The sequence below is a fragment of the Ixodes scapularis genome, unplaced genomic scaffold (genome assembly GCF_016920785.2).
Source record: "Ixodes scapularis isolate PalLabHiFi unplaced genomic scaffold, ASM1692078v2 PGA_scaffold0__279_contigs__length_252992795, whole genome shotgun sequence".
Classification (NCBI taxonomy): Eukaryota; Metazoa; Arthropoda; class Arachnida; order Ixodida; family Ixodidae; genus Ixodes; species Ixodes scapularis.
In genome coordinates this window covers 83,594,385-83,620,889 of record NW_024609835.1, presented here as the reverse complement: position 1 = coordinate 83,620,889, position 26,505 = coordinate 83,594,385, and the positions used below count along the sequence as shown (strand labels likewise).

The 26,505-nt window shown below is 44.1% G+C and overlaps 1 protein-coding gene across 3 annotated transcripts in view; it reads right to left on the bottom strand.

Annotated features, from left to right (window-relative positions):
• Positions 1-26,505, bottom strand: part of LOC8029625 (glyoxylate/hydroxypyruvate reductase A) — a 79,678-nt gene that overhangs the window by 52,077 nt on the left and 1,096 nt on the right. For all 3 annotated transcript variants that reach the window (XR_006077446.1, XM_029983077.4, XM_029983076.4), the window contains exons 3-5: positions 13,303-13,340; positions 13,077-13,207; positions 11,474-11,556 (exon numbers count right to left, since the gene is read on the bottom strand). Coding sequence is in view for 2 of the 3 variants with exons in the window: in XM_029983077.4 (XP_029838937.2) it covers positions 11,474-11,556; positions 13,077-13,207; positions 13,303-13,340 (252 nt within the window). In the remaining variant the exon portion in view is untranslated. The remainder of the gene's footprint in view (positions 1-11,473; positions 11,557-13,076; positions 13,208-13,302; positions 13,341-26,505) is intronic.

The window sequence follows — 26,505 nt, the reverse complement described above, 5'->3', positions numbered from 1 at the left end:
AAGGACAACGTCAATATTGACATCTAGGACGACGTCAAGGACAACGTAGAGGACGACATCAAGAATGACGTCTAGGACAACCTCTAGAACGGCAACCAGGATGGTGTCGAGGACGACGTCCTAGAGGAGGACATTAAGAACAATGTCAAGGACAATCTCAAAGACGACATGCTAGAGGATGACATCAAGGACGATGTTTTGGACGACCTGAAGGACGACGCCCTAAAGGACCAGTACACCAAAGATGACATCTAAGATGACCTCTAGAACGATGTCAAGGATGTCAGGTCACATCACGTCAGCAACCGGAGTTTATGAGCTTACACAACCGGAGTTTACGCTTCAGCCACAGGCGTTACGTGACCTTCACTTAAAAGGGCCCTGCAAGGACTTTTTTACTGGTTTATATTTTGCACCAAACCTGAGCGCACTGAACATAGTAACTTAAAGGGGCCCTGCAACAACTTTTAGAGCGCAGCTCTAAGGCGCCCGTTCTCGGCTTGAGCGACGTCGCCGTCGCCGTCAGCGTAACCGCGAGTAACACTCGTAACCCTCGTGAGGGTTACGAGGGTTATTGTCACGAGGGTTACCCTCACGAGGGCTACGAGGGTTACCAACCCTCGTAACCCACACGAGGGTTAGTTACACTCAAAAGGGTTACCTTCACGAGGGTTACCCTCACGAGGGTCACGAGGGTTATGAGAGTTACCCTCACGAGGGTCACGAGAGTTACCCTCACGAGGGTCACGAGAGTTGCCCCCACAAGGGTTACTAAGGTTAACCTCATGAGGGTCACGATGGTTACCCAGTTCATGTGACTCCCCCCCCCCCCCCCCCCCCCCGACGTCACGTGACCCCCCGTTGACGTCATCGCCACTGATGGCGTCACCGGCATCCGGATCGTCATCGGCATCATCACTGATGACGCCACCGGCATCCGCATCATCATCATCATCACTGATGACGTCATCAGTCACGTCACTGATGATGTCATCGGCATCGTCACGTGACCCCCCCCCCCCGACGTCACGCGACACCCCAAGGTCACGTGACCCCCCCCGCCCCCCCAGTACCCTTCCCTCCTCCTCCTCAAGAGCTGCGCTCTAATTCGGCATTACAGGGAGTTGTAAACAGCTTGCATTTTTGACTGGTTTTTAATTAGCACCGAGCCCGAGCACACTGAACGTAGTAACTTAATGAAACTTTTTTTTTTCTAGAATTTCTCTTTAGTTTAAAAGTTATAGACAAATTAAAATGACAAAAAGAAGCAAAAAATATAGTCCTTCATGACGTCGCTGGTCGTGGCTTGAGTGGCCGTGCACTAGAGGAGGGGTAGCGAGCTCAGCGAGCGCTCACGGCTGCCGCAGTCCATGTCGACGGCTCGAGAGGGCGCCACTAAAGCACGTGTTGGATAGGCTGTATGAAGCGGGCGGTCAGGGCGGCTCGCATTGCATTTGCTGCTCAATTAAAGACTAATTTGGCATGACACTTCATTGGCTACAAACGACAGCAAAGACGGGGTAAAGATCAGTTTAGAACGGGAGCCACTTCGTGCTGCCTTACTGCCAAATCACAAGCCAAACCTGCACCGAAGGCCTTCGGAACGCTCGGAACCGGTCGAATCCTCAAGCCGGTATACGACCGCAGCACCGCCGCGTACATCCGGGAACTTTCTACGCTCGCCGCTTGTCGGTGCCTGATCCCACAACACCTTTCTAGTATGTGCCGCCTTTTCAAACGCTTGGTGGCGGGTATGTCAACGGGTCATTTCTTGTTTCCGTGCTTTATAAACTGCATTTGTTTCTTTTCTGATCTGAAATACTGAACAAAAACTACTTTTATAAATAATAGATGGTTCACACCACTTATATTTTGTATTTGGACTAAAAAGAAGCTTTTAGCAACTCTGACCAGTAGTAAATGCCCAGGAGCAAAGACTTCACATTTTGAGTGCTTTTGGGCACCGCATGTCGCCCCTGTAGGTGGAGGAGGTTTCCGTGTCATCCGGTTAAAATATGACGCACTGATATTTAGTTTCTCTCTCCGTGCCCACTGGCTAGTCCGAACCCCAAGAGACGTGGAAACCGCAAAAAGGGTAGACGCTTAAATATGATTGCAGGGCACCTTTAAGCCACCATCGCTTCAGCCACAGGCGTTATGTGACCTTGATAACGCGACCTTGAGTGTGGTTGGGCCTATGCAGCTAGCACTTTAAAAGGACCTGCTGGATTGTCAGTACCGTCCATCCAGCAAACGGCACTGTGTTATGGCAATGGCAGCTGTATCGAAGATGTTCAAGTGTTAATTTCTGTGTAACTTTGACCCCAATTCACAAAATATTTCGGGAAACCACACTTCGCTAAATTTGCAAAATATTAAGCCTGCGAAAATAAAGTAGTTTACAGTATGTGCAAGTCTTTTTCATGAACATATACTAGATATATCTCTTAAAAAGTAGGCCAATAACATGACTTATCTTCCAACATTGTAAAATCCGAGACATAGGACAAAAGGAGAAGAAGAATAATGTTGAAAGTTCACCAGCTCGCTTGCATCTTCTCTGTAATTTCTATACTTATCTTCTTTTTAATTTTAACAGTGGATAGGGCACTTGAATCTGGGGGCCTGCTATGTATAGACCTTTTCATTTTAGTAGTTGCCTCACCGGCGGATAGAGGGCGCTGATGCACTCGGCGCCATTAGGTTGCTTCAATTTGGTTGGTTTCGGTTTCAACGGGAACGCGGCTATGTTGCTGTTTTACATTCTTTTTGTGTAAGTTTGTGACACAATTATTTTCCTTGTAGCACACAACCAATGAAACAGCGGTATTGAGCCACTTTGAGGACTACGAGGTGTATTTGAGCCTAAATTGCGGGCTCTTTTATACCAATTAACTCTTTTGATGTATCTGAATATGGTCGGTTGCGAAACTCCTGACTGATGTACAGGGAAGATTACCATCGTTTACGGCCGTGCCCGATGACTACCAGTTTCCAGAAAAACAAACTAATGAAGAGACTAACCCGTGAATATAAAGAAGCATATCGACAGCTTGATTAGCAATCTGCTGAATCAGCCAGAACAGATGAACTCGCGGGTTTACTGCTCACTGTTTGGTTTTTGTGGGCACCCAACCTTTAGTGAACTTTGCAAACTAAACCCCATCGTGTAATGACGCAGATAATTGATATAAACAAGTAGTGTCGTCTCGGCCCTTTTTTTTTTTTTAATTCAGTACTTGAGCATGTTTTGACAGGCCTAGTAGGAAATTTCTTATATTATCAACCCTGCTAAAGTACTCATAAGCAGCATTTCGCAATATTGATCCTTGGAAATAAATTATTTTTATATGAACATTTGCTTACTCAAGATATGATATAAGTGACAGGCCCGTCAAATTAAATCTGACATTTGTCTTCCGTAAAATTGGCCAAATAAAATTAAAGGCTGCAGGAGGAGAAATACATAGAAAATTTTGGCTGAATTCTAGCGCTAGGCACCACTTCACAGACCTGTGTGAACAAATATTTCTTTGTTTGAGCAGATTCGCTTTGTAAATTTCGGCGTCGCCAGCCGCCAAAAGTAAAGCTCTATTCGCCATCAACAATCCTGGACTCAAGTAATTGTTATGCAAACGGCTTCTTTTTTTTTTCTTTGCGTTAAATATTGTGGATTTTAGATACTAGCAAAAATTAAAACAGCGTAAGCAAAAAAAAAAAAAAAGCGTTGTCATTATTGCGCATATCCCGAACCCAAACCGCGTTCTGGATTAGCAAATAGAAATGACGTTATTTCTTTGTGTACGCTCTTCCAAAACTCGCCACTGTTGTCGTGGCAGTTTCTTACGCGGGAAGTCCCAACTGGTTATCTAAATATAATCAATAAATCACTTAAATGACTGTCGAAATGGAAGCGAGCACGGTATACATTTTTTTAAACTTCATAAGTAAACCGACCAACCAAACAACTACGTTGCAAAAAAAAAAAAAAAAGATTGAGAACCTTATACATATATCTAGGTGTGCTATTATGAACAAACAAATCGCCCGATGTTGACGTAGCAGTACTTCTAGCCTCAGATAAAGTACAAGTTAAAGGTTCGTTGTCTATCTCTTCCGCAAGTTTCCTCAGATAATCAAAAGAAAAGATTTCGATATATTATAAATGCAAAGAACGATACTTTCGGGAAATACAAATAGTCTCCTTCCACTGACTATTCTTGACGCCTGCTTTCCGATCCTGAATACAATATACGCACTTCTTACTGAGAATGTTCCACCACTATTAGTAAACAAACCTAAGTTGTCATAAGGACCTTTGAATCCTCGTGATGTCTTAGTCGTCGAGTAGACGTATCAGGCTACAGCTTCCGAAGTAAGGCAAGAAAGTGCGGCAAAACGTGACGAAAAACACAATTACAACCAATACAACGCATCCGCCAAGGCGCGGAGGGGAGAGTGGAGCAGCAACTTGAAGCAACCTCATGGCTGCCGCGTCACGTGATTCCAAGATGGCAGCGCCCATGCGGAGGAGGATGAAAAGGTCTATAGGGATGCTGCGAACCACCCTAGGTTTGAGTTTGAAAGGTTTCAATATTTTTAAACCGAACTGAAATGCGAATTCGAAAGATTTCAATATTTTCTACCATGCCGAGGTTTGAATTCGAAAAGTCCGCAATTTCAAACACCTTGGAGTTTTGAATTCGAAAAGTTCGAAGCTTTCACGGTTTCTAAAAGTTTGGGTTCGATTATTTTGAATATTTTTTTACCTGAGGTTCGAGAAATTCAAAGATTTCAGACTTTACTAACTTGAAATTCGAGTGATTCAAATGTTTTGAATTTTCTGAAACCTAAAGTTCGAAAAATTCGAATTTTTTTGGATCTTAAGTTTGAAAAATTCAAACGTTTGGAATTTTTATTGACATAAAATTCGATCAATTCTAACATTTCGAATTTCTTTCTACACAAAGTTTGAAAACTTTGAAGGTTTCAATTCCCTTTTAAGGCTAAATTAAAAAAAAAAAAATATTTGAAGGTTTTGAATTTTTTTTAAGTCCAAGTGTGCAAAGTTCGAAGTCTGGTTTTCATGTCTCTCCCCCAGTTTCAGTTTCAAATAACGTTTTCACGCCTCACTGGTTTTCACAAAATCAGGTTTAGAAAAGTATTGGGTGTAATATTTAGACTACGCGAAGTTGGTTAGGCAATTAAATGAGACGACAAGTGTCCCGGATGTGCTGGAATATTTGCCAGTGCAGAGTGACGTATGGCCATAGATTAGTAATTGTAACCGCCAGCCCGGGGGCGGGGGGTCTTTAACGTGCATGATGCAGTAGTGATCACACGAATGCACTGTTTAAGGCTGTGGTCCCACGGCAGCCATCTTGAACAAGGCGTTAGTTCAACCAATAGATGGCGACACACACGCGTGGGGTGGCCGAAACATTGGTTCACGATGGGATGGCTCGAGCACCATCACGTTCCCCTCGTGGCCTTGCTCGCGCCGCTGGAAGCTGTGCTCAGCTGGCTCAAGTAGCGTGGCCCAGCAAACGCATTAATGTGACAATGTCAGGCGGGGTATAAATTGTTCTCTGATATAGGGAGATGCGGTTCCACGGTTGTAACGGGCTTTAGCAATAAATCTTACCAAGAAGGAATCAAATGTTGATTGACGAGTCAATATTCTATCAATGAAAATTTATTCTGCAGGTATGCACGCTTAGTAGACACAATCTTCCAAGACACCAGTGGAAGCGGACGTCAAGTAAACTGGTTCGCGATTTTTATGGTACTTACCTCACCATTTTATTGACGACTAAAATAACGTCATGAAATATTGTGTTTCACGGGGTCCGGAAGATGTTGTAAAGGTTGTTACATTATATAGTTCCCAGAAAACAAACGCCGTTAAAATATTTTCGGAAGCACCGACACACAGAATGTTGTAAGTACAGCTTAGGAGGAATATGATGAAAACCATCAGAAGAAATAGGAAGACGTTTATTTGCCATGAAGACGCTATGAATGAAGGGCGTTTAGCGACGGCAAGTTATGAGCGTTCGGGAATTTATAAATTCACGTGATTGCTAACTATGGACATGCGTTTTTGTCGGGAGATGGTGTTGCGGTGATGACCTGATATCGGACGACTCGTGGCAGATGAACAAGCAGGTTTCTTTTCAGCGAATGGTAAGTGTCCCCTGTCAAGCACAACACGTGGCTACCGACGTTGTCGACATTTTGGACACTTACCACTTTTGACAAAAGTCCTGGCACTTGGGCTAACTTTTTGGAAAGACTCGAAGTCTTCCTTGAGTCCAACGCCATCATGAACAGTAACTGAAAACGATCCACTATCCAGTCGGTGGGTGGCGAAACATATCCACATCTGCGGAGTCATGGTCGATGCATACTCTAAGTGGCTGGAAGTTTACACGATGCCTGCCACGACGTCCAAACACATCATTGACGTTCTACGGTCTCTTTTACCTACTTTTGCCCCACCGAAAATTCTTTTCTCTGAAAACGCGCCAAATCTTGCTACAGATAAAATAAAAAAGTTTTTGAAGAAAAAAAAAAACAAAGACGCATCAGGCATCAAATTATTGCACCATATCATCCTGCAACTAACGGGCAAGCAGAACAGATGGTGTGCGAAACGAAAAAAGCCCTTTTGAAGCTTACGGAAGGAGCAGTTCGGTGAAGAATCGCCAGGTTCTTGTTCCAGCAGCAAGCGACAGTCTCATCTTACACGGTAAAAACACCCGCCGAAGCAATAACATTAGAAATCAGCAGTTTGTCTGCCATCCACCAGGTAGCGCAACAAAACACCCTAACAGTTTTTAATTGTTTTTAAAATTAGCTAAGATCTACACCTATTAAGAAACCAAAGCAAGATCATTGTGAAAATGTAATACATTGTAATGTATATCTATTCCAACCAATAAATGTTATTAGATTCCAACAAATCTGTTTGATGTCAAAAAAAGATATGCGTCAAAAACAGGTAAGTTTGAAGGGCTCCTAGAGCGTTATGACTTTGAAAATGAAAAAAAGCCATCGTCCACCTCTTGGGCAACCATTGTAGATCTAAATGTTATAAAAGATTTTATCATAGTTTAATTATTTCCTCAGCGACATTTGAAGTACCATGGCCCGAAGCACAAAAAAGTGCTACGTTTGATATAAAATATATAAACAAACAAAATTTACACAACATTAAATTTTTTTCTGTATATTACCAATTATAAGCACTATATCTGTAGCTAATTTCATTACCCTAGTGCTTGTCATTAAAAACATACTTGTGCTGTAAAATGTCAATTTTAGGGCAATATTTGGAGGAATGAAAAAAACAAATTATTGCAAATACCAAAAAAGTGTATCGTTACATCCTGCTCCAACATCATCTTAACAAAACTGCTATATTGGAACCGTGCTATCTTTAATGGATCGTTCATAAAACATGAACTAGCGGAGCAAGTGAGGGTCCACGCCATCATATTCGCAACGCTAGAAACGCGCATGAACAGAAAAAACCAACACATACATAATATAAAATGAAAGAGGACTGCATTGCCTTTCGAATGACATCAATTCCGCATTACAGTATTTAAGAGGAGACGAGTAATGACCTGACAAAAAGCACCTAAACTGCCACATTCAGTGGGACCGTGGCCTTAAAGGGGTCATGAAACGATTTTTCTACTTCTTCCTCCTTAGCTTTAATCCTCAACTCAAATGCGAATTGTGAAATCACGTAGTCGTGACATTCCTTCGGCACCAGTGCGATGACTCCTGGGTTCCACCGTGCTTTTTATGCACACCATAGAACTTGTCATTCCCCAGTGACAATATGTTCCGTCAGGGCACTCATTGGCCACGAACGCGAATCCAAATATTCGTCGACGGATTGATTGTTGACGAGCGCATACGTCCGAAACCTTGCAGCGATCTGGCAAACTGCCTCCCTACCCCCTCGCACGCTGGAAGTAATCCGATCGAACGCTGCCTGAGTGACGCTGGCATATAGTAAGTTTAGTTTGTATATGATGCAAAATCCTGAGACTGGGAATGGAATTTGAAAGAAAAAGTGTAAAGGTCCGTTCACACTTTTGCAACTGAGTACGACCGAGAGAGACCAGACCGGTTTTTCAGCCCCTTGCGACGTCTCAAGACCAGCTCCGCTGCAGCACATCTAGTCCCAAGACATCGCAAGAGGCTTAAAAACCGGTCTGGTCTCTCTCGGTCGTACTCGGTTGCAACATTGTGAACGGACCTTAAGAAGACAGAGAAAAGGGGACAGGACAATGCCTCAAACTCAGCTCTGGGAATGCAATTTGAAAAAAAAAGTGGAAGAAGAGAGAAAAAAGGGGCACGACGTCTTAAACTCAACTCAGGAACGTCTCAAACTCAACTCAGCTGAAAACTCAGCTCAGGACAACGCCTCATACTCAACTCAGCTGAGTTTGAAACATTGTCCTGTCCCCTTTTTTCTTTCTTCTTACACTTTTTCTTTCGAATTTCATTCCCAGCCTCAGGATTTTGCATTATGATCAACATACACCAGCTCACCTGCACCTTGACAATTTTTTAGTTTCTAATTGCTTTGGAGGTTTATTTTCCGGGACGGAAGAGACGCCGAGCAAAAAGCACAGAAGCCGACACAACTCGAGGTCGAGGAGCGTTCTGCGATACCACTGGCGTCGCAAGACCGGGGGAAAGGGTGGGGGGAAGGCTCCAGTCCCTCCCCCCCCAATATTTCGGACTGTTAAAGAAAACGATACGGGGAAAAAGGGCGTGATCGAGCTTATTTTACTCTGAAATTATTTATGCATGTGTATAGCTACTGTCGCACTCTTCACTGCATAAAAGATAGCGTAGATTGTCATTGTTAAAAACTCTTCAGAAGGCACTACTCATCACGTGCCAAGTGGTCTGGAAGTTCAAAGCTATGTCTTTTCGACCTAAATAACTGTGCCATTGGTAAAAGAAAAAAAAAAAAGAATAGCAATAAATGCGGGAATGAAGAGCTGGAGAGAAAAAAAAAATATGAAGAACCCATCGGAAGTCTTGTGTTCTTGCATATTCAGAGGCCCAGAACTTCGAAACAAGTTTCTTTTACCAAAATGTGTACAGGCTAAAAGAAACATGTACCAGGAATGCGAAATAAGAAAATAAAAAATAATTCAAAATGGCTTCTTTTTTATGACGTGCTGAACTTGAACAGTATTAGAAATCTTCTCCCATGAGTTAATTTATTCCTCCAACGTGAAAAAAACAATAAATACATTATTTTGTATTCTGTAGATGGTAATGATATGTACTGTCTGTGGTGTTAATTTAAATAAGATACCTGAAACAGTTTAGAAAAAAAAAATTACCATGTGTAGGGCATAATTGCCAGCAGATACATGTTTGGACATTTCTTTGAATCTCGTCTGGAACAACAATTATCGTATCTTAAGACGACACTTACCTAGGCTATACATAGATCATTCTTAAAAAGTGTAACATCTCTACCATAAATAGCTTTGGCTATAGCGCGCTTGAAATATAGCACAAACAACAATTGTCAAAAACCCATCGTCCTTCCAGAATTTATTTCTTTAAAAATGAGCATGCCAGAACATTGAAATAAACGGCATTGTCTTTCGCAAGGAATGCGACACTGCATGCAAAAATACAAAAAAAAAAAAAATTATGAATGTATTTTATTGACTGAATCCAAATGAAACCGCCCGCCGATCTTTTGAATTGACTTAAAACGAAAGAAACACACAAGAGGACGAAACGGACGAGAGCTGTGTCATCTGTTTCGTCCTCTTGTGTGTTTCTTTCGTTTTAAGTCAATGTAGATCACCAACACGCCCAAGTCTATAATGATCTTTTGAAGTTCGCCGAACTTCGAACATTTACCTTAAAAGTTTGAAGTTCGCCGAACTTTTGACTTCTCAGGATTCAAAAGTTAAAAAATTTTAGAATACTTTAGATAAACAAGTTCGAAAGTTCGAAAATTATTTACATTCTTAGCATAGGGAATCTGAAAGTTCGAAAAGCTTCAAACGTTCTAATGCAAGAAGTTTGAAAGTTCGAAAATTATTGAATTTTTTAGTCTATCAAGTTCGAAAGTTTGACAAGCATCGAACTTTGCCATGTAATAAATTTGAAAGTTCAAAAAGAATCAAACTTTTTAGCATAATAAGCTTGAAGGTTCGAAAAACATTGCATTTCTGAACGGGCAAAATTCGAAAAGCGTCGAACTGATTAGTTTAACAAGCTTGAAAATTCTACTTCCGTCGAAGCTCTCGATATGGAAAGTTCGAAAATTCGAAATCTTTCAAACCATTTAATTCGATCATCGAACCTTTGGTTCCAAAAAAGTTTGCGGCATCCCTAGCTCTGTATACACCCCAATTTTTACCATTCCACAACCCAGCATGTGTGTGTTACTTGTTTCAGAAAAAAAGAAAGCATGTGCCTACACATACGAATGCTAAGAATGACACCAGCCAAAAACCTGTTATTTATTTATTTGAACGGTTAATATCCCTATGTAACATCAGGAATATTTCCCGCCGCTTAAAAAGTGCCATATTTAACTGTCACGTTCAGTTCAGCAAGTGCAAAGCTTCGCTGCAGTTGCTAAGCGTTTCACTCCATGTGTAGAGGACGAGTATCGTCAGCCTCGACGACCATAATGCCATCCGGTGGTGCGCATAAAAAATGAAAACAAAAGTTTGACGCTTCTGGAGACTACAATAGTCCACCTCAGTCTTCCTACACTGTGGCGCAAGCGGTGACCAGGCAGTACAGACCACGCAGTCTAGTGATCAGTACCAGTGTTCAAATTTGTAGATGCACATCCCGCTGATATGATGCCTGATAGTGAGCACACACCTAAAGCATGCACCTGACTCGCAGACTACCATGTGTGCGAGTCAGGTGCATGGTCTGTTCTGCATGGTCATCACTCGTGCATTCCAGCTTATATCGCCGGTGACTGTATATTGCACACAGTATATTAAAAATGATTAGCCTATTCACAAAACGTTGACCAGCTTGTCAGCAGAGGCGATGGTGAAGTCACGGTTGACCTGAAACAACCGAGATGCTGAGGCCAGAGAATGTCATTAAACTAAAATAGATTGCCTTCCATGTTCAAGATGCTCTCTAATGATTATCAGTGTATAAGTACTGAATTAAAAGTATGCATCTCAGGAGATGGGAATGAAAATGGTCAGGACAGTCGCATCCACAAATAGTAGCCTAAACAAGACACTGTGCAAAAGAAGAATATGAATCCCTGGACTTTGAAGAAAACAAACTTGTCATATTATGTCTTTCTCCAACAGAAGAGATAACGCAATGGTCAAATCTCCAAACTTGTGCCCAATTCTCTTCTTTAGCATGACATAATAAGACACTGATGGCATTAACCCTTCAGAAAAATACAGCAAAGAGGCACTGTACATACTTTCTTGTCCAATGACTCCAGCTCCCAAAATGCCCACAGTCAGGTCAGACAGCGTCCGGAATTGCAATGATCCGTGATCAAGCCTGAAAAAAAAAAGAAGTGTTTCCATAATAAAACAAAATGTTTTGCTCTAGTAACAGTGGAAAGACCTTTTTTTTTTTTCACTTTTTCACCTGAAGAGCTTCAAACTATGCCGCACTCCACTTGTAGACTCCAAAGACTGGTCTGGTTGAGGCCATGCATTTGTACGGCCTTTGTATAGAACTTCGTACAAGTGCATGGTTGCAACATGGTTGCAAGTTGACTACAATATCAGAAACTGCTGGGCATTTGCATCTGTATGCAATTCGGCTATCGGCAATTTGGGCTCACACTCTTTGCATCGTCTACTACTAGGTAAACAAGGCAAATGTGATGTCAAGCTTTGGAATCTTGCCATTTCTGTAGGTACACATCGCGACACTGTTAGCGCTAACACGACATCGGCGCATTTTCGCATTTTACTTCTAAATAGTATTAGCGAGCACAAAATTTTATCGCTTACGTTATAGAACTAAATGAACTCTTTCCGTAGCAATAATAACTTGGATGATAACCCTTGGTTTCAAAGAGAAAAACTAGAAAAACCGGCGATCGCTTGTTCGCGGTAACAGTCTTGTGCTCTGTACAACCTTGTCTCTCTTATGAGTAAATCAAATAATTTCAAAGAAACCTACCCAGAAGTGGATTTGGCACTTAGCTGCCATAGGCACTTTTGTAAGTGGCAAAGCCTGCCCGCCTGGCTGCCTGTGTGCCTCCCTCCCTCCCTTAACCCCCTTTAGGAGAATGTTCAAAACAAAATTTTAGTCAGTTTATATGCCATAGACTGAGACCGGTGTGCAAAACAAGTGAAGTTGCCCATGTGTGTTTCAGAAGTGCATGCATCAGAATTTTGATACACTGGAAGTATGGTTTCCAGTTTGTCAAAACCTGTCTTCCAAAGGCAAACAGTTTTTTGAAGCTTACAGCAAGATGACTATGAAGCTCACTCAAACAGTGAATGCCATAAACCGGTGTTATACATGACAGGTATCTGTGCTGCAATCCATTTTCGACGGCAATTTTAAAATGGATCGTGGCTCCCACGTGCTGTGTGCATAGAGTTAGCTGTAACAGGATCAGTGCAATTCTCTCCATCTTTCGAACTTCGCCGCCCCACGAAATTTGCTGTCCCACAAATTTTGTTGCTCTAGGCAGCTGTCTACCATACCTATTGGTAAGTCTGCCCCCGAGCCTAGCAAATCTTCCCCCAGCTAATTTTATGTATTAATAGCAGTGAAAGTAAAAGTACAAGTCGCTCTATGATAGACTGCAGCAAACGCTTCGAGTTATCCGAACCAATCCAGTGCGGGGAATTTACCATATGATTACGTGCCCCACACATAGCTATGCCTCTTTTGAAGATTACTTAACGCTCACACGCCACTGGAATGGCTGGGATTGATTGTAGCGCCCTACGTGGTTCGTTGCAAGGTGAAACAGAATACAGTCGTAGTTTCTCATGGCACAGTATTGTTGAAAACACTAACAAAATAGTCATGCAAAGACACCTTAAATACCCTACCACTCTTTCTTTTTCTGAAGATCGTAGTAGCTGTAAAGGCCCCTCTCGATGTTGATGATTCCAGCAACAACATATTCCGCCATAAGTATTCCAAAGCAGAAGGCACGGGTTATGGTATATGTGGGTGGTGGCTACAGTGGTATCAGACAAAAAGCATGTTAGTCTGCCGAATGACAATGCACTACAGTGACCAATAAAAAGACGAGTCATAATTACATCACCATACCTTACTGCGATCCAAATGAGGAAGGAGTCTGTCCACACCTGGAAGAGAAAGGTAGCAGAGCTACTTCAAGATTTCAACTTGCAGAGATTGATGCTCACATCTTGTAGAGACATCGCTCAGTACGGCAAAGTGGCTTTTTTTTTTTTATTCATAAATCACATTCTTTCTACTATATTAAGCTTATGCAAAGAAAGCCCCATGTTTCTATGCACTATCGTAGAATACCGCACATCCATCCATTATACACTAAGCGCCTATTCCCAAATTTGTAAGATCGGAGAAAATGTGCACAGTACATTGACATGCAAAACTGATGACCGGACAAGCATCAATCCCCCATTTTTTCGTGATTATCTCTAAATTTTGATAGGGCAATGCCAGGTGTTTCACGGTAAGACAGAACATGCCTCAGCATGAAAAAACAAAGGTATCACTAAGATTAGCCTGCAGAAATAAATATTGAAAACCAAACTGCCAAGCAAATTTATTCATTTATTTGTATTTACAAAGGTCTTTAGGCTTCAGAAAAGAGCAGGAATGAATTTAATACAAAACAGCTAAACAAGAAAATCAAATGGTAAAAAAAAAGAAATGTACAGCATGCACACAGAAGAAAATGGCAGGAATATCTGTGAATAGGAAAATGCAAGAAAGAAGAAAATGCATTCGAGGGGCGTAGCATGTTGATTTTTGTGTTCATGAGTTTACTGCGAATTCCGACCACTTAGAGCTTGGTGGATATGTTCACCTTCTCAACAGGCTCCACTGGAGCCGAATGCACTTGCACCGTCTGTGTGCCAGCCTTTCAGTGCCCTGCCGGAGCAACTCTTGGAAGTGCTTCGCACCTGCACCTGGACAGCTGCTTTCAGCTTGTCAATGACTGCGAAAAAGCGACCTCACAGAGGTTTTTACAGGTTCACAGACAGGTGGTAATCACTGGGGGTCCGGCTGGGCCAAACACATGCACGACGAAACGTACGACAGGTCGTTTGACGCATCAGAAAGATGGCCAAACCCGACTAGGTGCCAATCAATCATGGCCTCACATGAATGCACACAATGCCGTGATTGGCCGGCACCTGATGAGGTTCGGCCATCTTTCTGACAAGTCATACGACCTGTCAGGCTCTTCATTGTGCATGTGTTCAGTCTGATCTGGCCCCCAGTGGTTATCACCAGTCTATAAAAAAAAAACCTATGAAGATGCCATTTTGCAGTCACTGAAAAGATGGAAGCAGCAGTACAGGTGTAGGTGCGATGCACTTCCAAAAAGTGGTTCCAGCAGAACATGAAAAAGTTGCCACACCGGTGGTGCGAGTGCTTTAGGCTCTAGGAAGAGTGTGTTGAGAAGGTGGACATATCTGCTGACCTCCAAGTGGCCAGTATCCGGAGGGCAAAAACAGTAAATTGTAAATGAATATGGTATGTCCCTCGTATAAAAGGAACTAATAAACATCTCGTGTAAAGTAAATACAATTAATTCTGAGCAGCCTATTCCATTTGGAGCTGGTGCAAATTAGAAAGAGCTCTTTTTTTATATATATATATATATATATATATATATATATATATATATATATATATATATATATATATATAATGTAAACAACCTAATTTTCGAAATTTTGCGAATCGCCTACAATTTGCGAAAAATAGGTCCCGCGAACAATTTCAACAAAATATAAATACATTAGAATCTATATTGAAATCTCACCACATCACGAAAATTAGAACCCGTGAATTATTCCAAACTTCAGCTTTGACCTAAATCGCGAAATATTGAGCCCACGAAAAATAAGTCATTCACAGTAAATTAGTACATGCAAATACGAGAAAACTTTAGAACCCTTTTCAGCAAACGCGTAAAGTACCAAAGGGCAGCATTAGGGGGAGCAACTTGGCCCAACAAGTGACTCTCGAACATGTACAAAACTATAGCAGTACCGTGTAGAGAACCTTTGGCTTTGTCGCCCCGTCCCAGTGCCAAAGCCTGTATTCCCCGTCGGTATGAACCCGTGTTGACTCCTCGAACGTCTCCAGTGCCAAAGCCGACATTCCCCGCCAGTCTGGACCCCTTTGAATCCTATCAAATAAAGAGAGCTGACGATGGCGTGCCCCGCCTGCCTACCAGCGAACATCCGTTGAGGTTCACGTCACAGTACTGAGCCGGGACTTCTCGCCAGACAGGTGCCGTGGTGCTCGCCCGTGGCCTTTTATGAACACAATATTTTCGGTGGGAGCGGGAGGGGCAAGAGACAAACGGTCGGGCAGGCTATATAAGGAGATGACGGGCAGCAGTTTAGAGAGACTCAATTTGACGATCTTCAGTTAGGGTCTAGAGTAAGGAGTCTTTGATGGCCAGTCCCCATGGGGTCTCTATCGGGAGGCTTCATCGGAGGTCTTGGGTAAAGAAAGACTCGACTCATAGGTAGCCTTTAGTAGAGGGCCTTGAGAGTAGTCCTCATGGAAGGAGCTGTTCAGTTGCAGCCGACACCGGAGGCGAACGAGACTTGGGGCGACGGAATGCAAGTTAGTTAATCGTTTGATTGCACTTGCTGTGTTGTGCGACTTCCTTGGGAACGACTGGAGTGTGGCTTGATCAAATCGGGCGTAGTATAAGGTCTTACGGTCACACAACCGTCATATCCTGACATAGCCCACCTAAAATCGAAAACAAATTGGGTGAAAATAAGTAGTAAGCTTACTATCGGTGTGCACTAAGAAAAAGGTTGAAGAAATGCTAGTTTTAGATTCTGTGACTTGCAAAACTTGCGAATGCAGGCAGAAGCGATGAATCAAAGATGACTGTCCTTTTAGCCAGCAATGTTCGCTTACTCCTGCCGTGGGCAACACCATTTCTGCCATGGTCACCATAGGCCAGGGCCCAGCAATTCCTAGAACTGGGCTATCTTTAAGCTTTTCTGAAAAAATTGCAAATCCTGCCAAAAATAGGGGTGGGTCAATTTTCGGGGGTGGGAAATCCCTCGGGGTATTATGGTACATATGAATGCACTTGGTGCCATTGCACTACGATGGTCATTACTCCTTTCTGTTAGTCTGGAATACCTTTTGCTGATTTAAAAGGTTAAAAAGTTTTAATTCAACCTTTTGCTGCTCTGCCCACAGTTCTCTGGGCCACATAAGAACCTTATGAGCACGTACAGTCTTCTCTTTAGAAAAGTGTTATGTACCGAGCAAGACGAACACATAGTAGGCTTAAGTGCTGTTGCGCCACAGGACTATACCAGATACCGTATTTTATGATGTGTGTGTCACGCTTTTTTTCAAACTTTTTTTCTTGTTGTGTTTTATACAACAATGCAACTTATATGCATCTTTTTTTTTTTTTTAATTTACGATGCAACGTTATTAATTTTGTGCGCCACGTGCCATCTTTTGTAGGGCACCGTAACTATGTAGCCATAGGTGGTGTTCCCCCACTGGGGGGCACTGCCGTCACCGGACTCTTCTACAATTTTTATAACTGACTTGGAAAGCGAGAAAGTTCATGGTTTCCCTGAATCAGCTCAATGTGGATAGGCAAGATAGTGAGAATAAAGCTTTTACAGCATGTTATCGACGTTGCCTAATTCAGCCATGGTTCCACATTCATTTACTTCAGTCCAGCAACACTGAAAGATTAGTGGGCTGGTATTCGCGACTCCAGCGACCTATAGGGGGCGCCACCACCAAACAAACATGGCGGCTGAGTCCAGGTCGCGGCGGCTCGGCCGGGCCGCCTGAACAGGTGGCGCGTTCAATTTAACAGATTTTCTTTTGTTTAATGCCCAATTTTATAGGTATTTGAACTGAGACGGTTAAGTGTAGCCGGTGCAGATAAACTTGCAGAGCATAGTTTTGTTTTGCCGGTGTTTGTTTGTTCTTTTCGTGTCAAACTTTCGTTTCGGAGATTTCGTTCAAAACCGAAACTATGGGCTCCGGAGAGACGGTAACATACTAATCAGTTTTGATCATCTAAGGAAAGCGGCGATGACTACAGAATTGTTCCACAGAGAGTAACTTTTCAGCTAACTCGCATGCCTCGATCATGCGACTTATCTGTCTGCGAAGTCGAGCTTTTGTGCGTATCCGCGTTTACGAAACAGCTCCAGTCGTCTGCTCGGCCAACAACACTGGCTGCAGGAAGATTTCGAAAATTAAGCAACCGCTTCTTGAGCCAAGGACCATGTTAACCCGCCGGCGCCCCACTAGGCAGCTGATACTCGTATTTCAATTCAGGTTTTAGTAGCAATCGAGAAGTCATTTTGACGAGCGGGTTATGTATTATATTACGTACTATGGGGGGGGGGTCCCACCAAAGCGATATTAGTATATCCTTCGGGTTGAAATATGCGCTTAGTAGACTAGCTATTAGGTGAGCTGCTGAATAAAAGTATATTTGACAGACGGAGACATATTACTTAAACATAGCCAAATGGTTGTATAGCCGGCAGCACGGAGACAAACTGAAGAGAGACTTCATTGAAGATTCACGCAGAACCTCTCTGCACTGAACTTTGCTTCAAATCCTGAACGGAGAAAATTAGTATTTTTTTGTGGCCGGTCTACCTGACCCATGTAGACGTATATTACTGCTGGCTTCGACGTCCTAGTAATATAAATATTGGAGGCGTGATAGGTCAAAATGTCGTGACAGCATATAACGCGTTGAGAGACTTTTCTCCCACCTTTTGAAAACAGATAATTTCCCTCATTCATCATTTGCAGCGAGCAAGTTTTCCTGAATCAAGTAATTGCGAAATCAGCCCAACTCCTTCAGTGTGGCCCAGAGGCTTTTTTGGCGAAAAACAGCCAAGATGAATAGCCAACGCACCGACCGGCGTGGGTGGCTCAAACTTGAAGCTAACCGAACACAACCAAACTCAAGAAAAGCAGCTATCGAACCTTCCCATTCACTTGACTGCAACATTGATGTTCCCTCCAGTATCAGTTACCAAGCAGTCGTCACTTTGAATGTGATTCGAGACAGATAAGAAATCAAAAAGTTTTTCCGTGATTCCTCCCTATCCAAGAAATCGAAAGCACGCGACCGTGTGCTGTGGAGTAAACGGGCTTTCAAACACGTAATAGAAGAAAACAATCTACTCCGGCTTCACCACACTAATGATCACTCAGGCAAACTTAAGAAATAATCGGACCTTCGTCAAATTACATCGCTCGCCACCGCGCCGACAACACGTCTCCGCGAAAGCCACCAGATATGCGGAGGGGCGCGGAGCGACCTGGACCGGCTGGTTCCCGGTTTTCCCGCTTGGCGGCGTCCGTTTTGCTGGAGTCGCGAATACACGCACTGCAGAATATTTTCTCGAGTCTTTCTTAGTATCTGTTTGATGAGCAGTTCTTTCTGTCATGCTCCAACCGTGTTGCTAAATGTAGAAAGAAGGATTGTGCGCCTAGCCAATCTTTCAGAAGTACTAAAAAAAAAAAATATGTCAAGGTTAATCATTCTGCCTGCACATCAATACTCGTATCGTCTCCAGGACTTGGCCTAGGATAGGCCTTGTGCTCCAAACCTTGGTTCAGGAGTGTCTAGGGGAGGCACTCACTTGATCAAATGACGTTTTAGCGAAGACCGAGCTCATTAAACTTTTGTTCGCTCGAATAAAGCCGACTACCCTCTCATTTTGCGTGCTATTGTCCTTTTGCTGTGAAACGCTCGATTGCCCCCCCCCCCTCCCCCCCCCCCCCCACCACCAGAGAGCGCCGTGCTATGGGCATTTCTCGTGAGTTGAAACGCCAAAGTTGCGCGTCAAACAGTATGTGCGATCAAGCCGATTGTGCAAAACTCTGATTTCAGAATATCAATGCGCGTAAACAGAGAAGAACTCAGCGCCTGAAAGGTGCAAAGCGGTGCGACTTATTTACCAACTTTTCCACGAAAAAGGCTCAATATACGGATGTGCGACTGATACAAGGGAGCGACTTATAATCCGGAAAATACGATAAGCATATGAGAAAGGCCGCTCTGGTTCAAGGACGCTAGGTGCCCAAACGCCACTTGCATGGCATGCGGAATCCTGGCCCAGTCTCGTGTCTCGTGCTCATGCGCTCGCGCCAGCATAGCGTCAAGGTCGATGCACTACACACCTTCCCCCTAAACGTAGTCCTGCAAATACCAAGGACGACAATGTTCGCATTCCGGGCGTACTGGTGGAGGCACGCTCAAACCTCGATCTGAAAGATGCGAGAGTGGTGTTGGTTGTCCATCCTGGTGACCCCGTTCTGCACTCCATATGGCATTTGGCTCGCCTCCTTGTTCCTTAGCCGGTTTGATGCCTTGGTCAATGGCAAGGTGTGCGTCATGCCAAATGGGCGTGAGGTCTTCAGTATAGTCCGACATGTCGCTGCTGCAACCTCAGATTGGGTATGACATCTCGCATTTCCTACTTCTGATGCGATCAATGTGCCGCCGCTAAACGCGTCTGTCTTCAAGCTCTACCTGGTAGGAGACATGCCCCAACTGGCACGAAATCTCCCCTAGAAGCCAGCAGTTTTCACTCGTGTTGAAGTTAATAGCGAATACGGGGTTTCCCTGCATGCAGTGGCGTACGGACTTAAGATTGTCGGTCCGAAAAAATGTCTCCTCGTGCTAGGTCATTGTCAACTGTTTATCGGGGTGTAGCTGTTCTAAGGCTGACTGAATTTGTCGCCTGAACAAAAGTTTCGAGAACTCTTTCCAGTGAAGGTGCTCGGAAGAATGTGTTGTCCAAACACGAGCCCGGCCAGACAAATGAACCAGTTCCCTCGAGTGATTTTCTGCAGTGATCTTTTTCTCTTGCACCATTCGTCCGGCATGGCCATTGGAAGATGAGCGACAGGGTGCCAACAAGACCTGACGGACGCCGCTCCGACTCAGGAATTCTTTAAAGGGACGCAGACAAGGTATTTATGTTTGCCTAGGTTTTTATTCCAACATGATATGTGAGAGCCCAACTACCTAGAAAACAATTTGCGGCTCGAAATTCTTTTCTTTCTACCCGAAAACAGCCATCAAAAACTGGCCAGTTTGAGTCGCACTCACTCCCTTCTCTGTGGTCATGTGTCGTTTTCTATGGTTTGAATACAACCACCAAACATTGGGGAGGAGGAGCGACCGTGACGCCCCAAGCGGTTAACTTAAGAACTACACAGATAGGGACAACAAATATAATGATTCAGCACTCGGCCGACATAACCAAACTCGGCGTCAGCATTCGGCTGGAGTTTGTGTTCTCCGGTGAGGAAGAGGAGGGGATCTTTTGTTTCCACTCTGGCCTGCATGAACAATGCAGCATGCAAGGTCCCAGCTCCGCACAAAAGCCGAAGTGGGTCAAGCTCGCATTCTCCGAGGATAGATCCAGCACTTAATGTCGCTTCGTCGATTGTTAGTATTTTTTGCAGTAAACTGTGTCCTGTGCTCTATTGTAGAAGATGACATGGACATGCCCATAAGGCCTGTTGGCATGTGCGTAGGCCTTGTGTTGAGTAAACACAGAGGGTGGGGACAACAAAGGGGTTAGAGCGCCCCCTATAGTTCGATCTCCTGCCCAATAATCAAAGTAGTGGGTCATCAAAGGCACACATGGAATATTAAAAATAAAAAAGAACTATGATGTCCATTTTTTGTGGCTTCTAAAAAGCTGCAACTACGTCGATTGTTAAAAATAAGTTGCACAGTCAAGTGAATTCTGCCAACTCTCTCCTCCCCTATATTTTTTCCTCCCCAGTCATGTTTCGGCTTCGAGGAGTTGCATTTTTTTACTTCATTTAAAAATATGTGACGCTGTAGTAAATTATTGAATGGGTAGTCTACTGAAACCAAAATAAATCGCCTAACAAAAAATTTAAAAAATTTGGGGAGAGTCAACGTCCCTTCAAAGGAGCTGTGCAACAATTTTAACGTTCAAAGAATTTTCATCTTGTACTTTTGACATTGTTTATCTTGTCACAAAGGACAGAAACCACATATCCTGCTTTCGAAATGTTGCGATTCCGCTGCGTAATCACAAGGAAATTAGAATATTTCTCCATCGGCAGCTGCGAGTGGTAGCCATGAGAACCACGCGCCGCAATGTCCCCTCAAAGGGGGACTTGTAAAAAAATAGCTAGTTGTGCAACTACCTGCTCAATAAAAGGTAATGTTTCTATAAATCTAGTCGTTATAACATAAATATAAACGCGTCAAAAACCTGGTATCATTGACAAAATTTTTATTATACGAAATTACAGTAATGCCATTTATCCGAGGTCAACAAAACCGCCAGCTTTATCTACTCTCGCAAGGAATCGCCAGAAGCCGGACGGGGAGAGTCAGACTTGGACAAGCATGTTGGCGCTTTCGTCCTTTTGCCATGTTGATCGCGCGGCACAAGCATATGGTCCCGTGGTCGCAAGCAGGTGAGTTCTCGTTGGTCACTGATGGCACTAGAGATTCAGGAGAACCCAGCACATCCCTATTTCACGCCACAGCGCACATGACTCGGAAGACGGTGAAGGGGTTGAGAGGTGCCAAAAACCTCAATCTTTGCCATTTTTTAAGATAAAAACTAGCACATGCAGGCAAAAGCGGTTTTTGTTCTTTACTTTAGAAGGGTCGAGACACCAACTCCCACAATTATTTAAGCAAAGCACTGAAATTGTTGAACAACTTCTTTAATATCACTTGGCGGTACTGTTGTCCGAGACTTTCACATACAGAAGTCTGCGAGTTGCAAACAAGGTATGAAGTGCGGTTATTACAGTCGAGGATGATATCGACTTTACTCGCAAGACTTCTAACCATTTGGAGTGTGCTGTCCACCACAACAAAGAACAACACCCCTTGAGAGGGACCTGCATAGTCGACATGTAACCTCGACCACGGGCTTGTCGTAAATTTCCACTGGTGCACAGATGCGTGGGCTGGCGCGCTTAAAAGACTCCTGACACAGAACACAGCACTGCACTCAGCATTCTATTCTTGGTCATGGCTCGGCCACCAGAGATAGCCTCTTGCAAAACCCTCCCTCCTCACAACAAGGTGACCGCTGTGCAATAGGTCCAATACTCCTTACCGGAGAGATGGATGTGTGATCACATGACTGCCCCACAATATACAACCATTGTAGGCAGGCAGCTCGTCACGGCGACAGTACATAGGCCTGAAATACTCTTAAGGTTTCTCAGACGACCAGACAGGCAGAACCGAATGCAGTACAGGCTAAAGAACTCAATCTATTTTGGTCAACGCTGCTTCCTGTCTCGTGTCGGTGGGCACCTCTAAAGTGAACTTGATGAGGAGAATATCAAGAAGGGTGGGTACTTCAAAGTCTCGAATCTTCTGAGGAAGACGGCTAAAAAATCAGCGTTGCCCATCTGTCTCCCAGGTCTGTAAATACTTCAAAGTCTCGAATCTTCTGAGGAAGATGGCTAAAAAGGTCAGCGTTGCCCATCTGTTTTCCAGGTGTGTAAATAAGCGCATAACCATACTGGGCTAGCATAAGGCTCCAGCACAGTAAGCATAGAGACAGAACCTGAGGAATTGGTTTGCTGTGGTGTAGTAACCCGAGAAGAGGCTTGTGGTTCATGAAAATCTTAAAGTGACGCCCATACAGGAACTGGTGAAACTTGTTCACACTAGCTACGACAGCCAACGCCTCATATCTGTTTGCAAGCAGTACCTTTCAGCTCATGTTATTGTTCTTGATCCCAATGCCGCAGGAAATTTTTTGCACCCCGATGACACGTGGCTCATGACAAACCCTAAGCCATACAAAGAGGCATCACAGGCCAAGATTAAGGGACGATTGACATCGTAATGGGGCCAACACGGTGGATGGCTGCAATAGAGCTTTGCCTCGTCGGAAAGCTGCTGCTCTCTTTTGTCCCCATTTCTAAGGTGTGCCTTGGTACAGCAAGCAATGAAGGAATTCCAAGACGTGAGCTGCACCCTTAAAAAGAATGGCCGTGAAAGTGGTAAAAGTGAAGAAGTCCCAGGAAGGATTGCAACTGCTGTTTTTCTCGTAGTTCAGGAGCGATCCGAACAGCTTGCTCTTTTTCTTCTGTGAAGCAAATGCCTTCCTTGTCAATCTTGCGTCCCAGGAAGGACATTTCAGGCACTCTAAACTAAATTCGCTCTTGTTTAGGCAAAGCCCGTCGTCATTGATTCTTGCCCGAAGACGTGACTCATGTTCTTTTTCATTCTGACCGCCGACCACAATGTCGTCGAAAAATACTAAGACAACAGCAAGTCCCATGAGAAGCTTTTCCCTGTAGAGTTGGTCGCCACATGAAAGTAGCGCTGGTCACATGTGTCGCTACAGCTGTAGAGACACAAAACTGCAGATGGGCGACTCTGAAGAGACCCCGTTAAGTGCTCACTGTTTAAAGGTCTGCTGTAGCTTCGTCCAGCTACTTTCTGGTAATACGCTTGTTCCAGATCCAACTGTGAAAACTTCTGACAACCAGACAGTTTCAAGAACAGCTGATCGGCAGTTGGCAATGGGTATGTTTCCCATCGGACGACACGGCTTACTGTACACTTGTAACCTCAGTACAGGTGAATGCTGCCATTCTTTTTGAGAATGGTCACGACAGGAGTTGCCCAAGAACGGTGTACCAGTTCAAAAATCCCCTTTTCTACCAGATTATTGATGGTTTCGCCTACCTTAGGCAGCGGGTGCAGAGGAATTTGGCAAGCCTTGAAAAACTTGGGTGTCGTGGCTGGGTCGACATCCATTTGAACCGAAGCCCTTTGCTTTTTCCGAGTCTTGGGTGAAAGAGCTCGGGGAACTTGACCACCATGTTGCGAAACAGAGCTGCCTCGGTCTGACGCAACAATGCGTCGACATGAAAGACTCCCTTCCAAGGTGATGCTCAAAAACCAGAACCAGTCGCGCCCAAGCAGATTTTCGCTGAATCCTTTGACGACCAGAAGTTCTAGCTTTTTTTGTCCTCGAACGACACGTAGGCTGAAACCTTCCCGAAAACCTCCAGGGCCTGCTTGCTCTAAGCCGGTTAACTATAAACGCAGTACAAAGCAAACCGCCCTTCCCTACTAGGTACCTGCAAGTACCTAGCCAAGTTTGACGAGGGCTGGATGAGCGATAACTTCATGTTTCATTATGGGGTGGTAGCTGTTGCCACCTACTGATTGAAGCGAATAGAAATGGCTTTCATGATAAAGGTACCTACAAGAACCTAGCCAAGTTTGACAAGGGCTAGATGAGCGACAGCTCGGTGCTTTATTATGGGGTGGTAGCTGGTGTCACCTACTGGTAGAAGCAATATAAATGGCTTTCATAGAAAAGTTCCCGAAAGAGGGTCCCAAGAAGGCACCCTACCGGGTTTTCGGGAAGCAGTGTGGCATACATTTGAGCTTAAGAAACACTTTTTGTTGCTTGTGGTACAGATATTGGGTAAGGTAGAACTCTTGTTTGGAAAACTTCTAAATGTTTGGCTGTCTGAAGCGAAGACAAGCCTCGTTGAAATTTTTTTCTAGGTTCGAAAGAGCACGACGAAGTTTAGTCCTAGAAGTGATGAGGAAGAAGTGATCAGTGAAACGCAGGCGGTACACCGGCAGCATGGTTGGCCAGCACTTAAGAACTGTATATAACACAATCATAAACTGAAAGCAGAGTAATTCAGCTCCTGTGAAAATAGACCTACTACTAAATTACCCAAACATCGAGGAGAATGCTGAAAGCGTAATTCTATGCTCCACACGCACTGGCCTTCCCCGTATAAAATATTCAAAGTAAACAATCATAATAAGGCTTTGACAAATGCACGTGCAAAGCGAAATTTCTTTCAGGCTCTTGCTTTAGAACAGTTACTACTGCAGATGCCAACACGTGCAGCGCGTGTAACTACACTCGCAGCATGCACCTTGGTGCTTGGGAGATTTAGCAAAAGGTCTACTGGGACGCTGTCTGCTTCTGCGTGGTATCAAACCTGGCCGATTAATTTGTAGCAATCCACTATAGTATTCCAAAGACATTGCCATGCCGACAATTGCCTTCATTTAGGTTTAGCAATGGCCAGAATCAAAGGACTACCTAAAAAATGTGGCGAAGTCATTGCTCATGTGTTGAGATTTGAGTGAGGTAAGGCAAATCGAAAACCTCCTGCACCATTCATTGCTAACTAACGCGCCTGATGTTGCAGCTATCACGACCTATCAGTTCCAAAGCGAGCAATGCTTGCTCGCAGGGGCACCGCCCCCCATGTTTCTCTGCCGTCCTTACTTACAGGTTACGTGACCTTAAATTCCCTCTGGTAGGGAAATGCGGTTAACTTTTTACTGCAGTTAAAGTTAACCGGCTTCGAGTGAACGGGCCCTGGGTCTACTATGTATAGGACCGTAGACGTAAGCAGCACAGTTTGAGGCTGCTCTTGGATACACGAAGCTGAAGCCTCACACACGAGTTGATGATCGTGAAGGCAGATCAGAAGTCCACTTCCATTTGTACGCTACAACCATCAATCGCATCATCACAAAAGACAGGCAGCTTGACAATCTCAATGGCAAAAACTCCGTAACCTCCTCAGAAGGGCTCCAGTCTGCTACTATGAACAGTCGATTGTTGGCATTCGGCTCTTGCCTTTTGGCGCGGCAATGTGTCCTTTGTAATTGCAGAAGTGGCGCACCGCCCCACAAAGCAACGCGCACTTGAGTCATGTGCCGCATTGCAACACCAGTATGTTCCTTGTAGAGGTGTCCTTGAACAATTCTCCGCATTGCTTGTTGAGCCACCGATTTCGGTAGGTGGAAGGGTTGACAACAACTGCGAGACTGCATCGTTTGCGGCCCCCATGACGACGCCTTACAGCGGCATCCGCTCGCCAAGATCACCCTAACGCTGAATAAAGCCCTGGATATGGCCAGAGCGGCCAAAATGGCCAAGTCTCAAGTGACTGAAATTCGCACCTCTGCGTCATCGCAGGCGGCTGCAGCAGATTTTGAAAAGTACCGGGTTGGAAATGACGCAGCATCGAGATTGACGCTCTGGACAAGCTTTCCCCCTAGCATGAGATGAGCATGCTAACCTACGGTAGATTTACCCCTTAGGCCTCCAAGCATATGTTTACGGATCCACTGACCTGAGATTAATATCACGGGATATATTCATAGCATATGTTTACGGATCCACTGACCTGAGATTAATATCATGGGATATATTCAGAATTGGCACCATGTGTCAGTGACCTGTAGGCATCAAAACA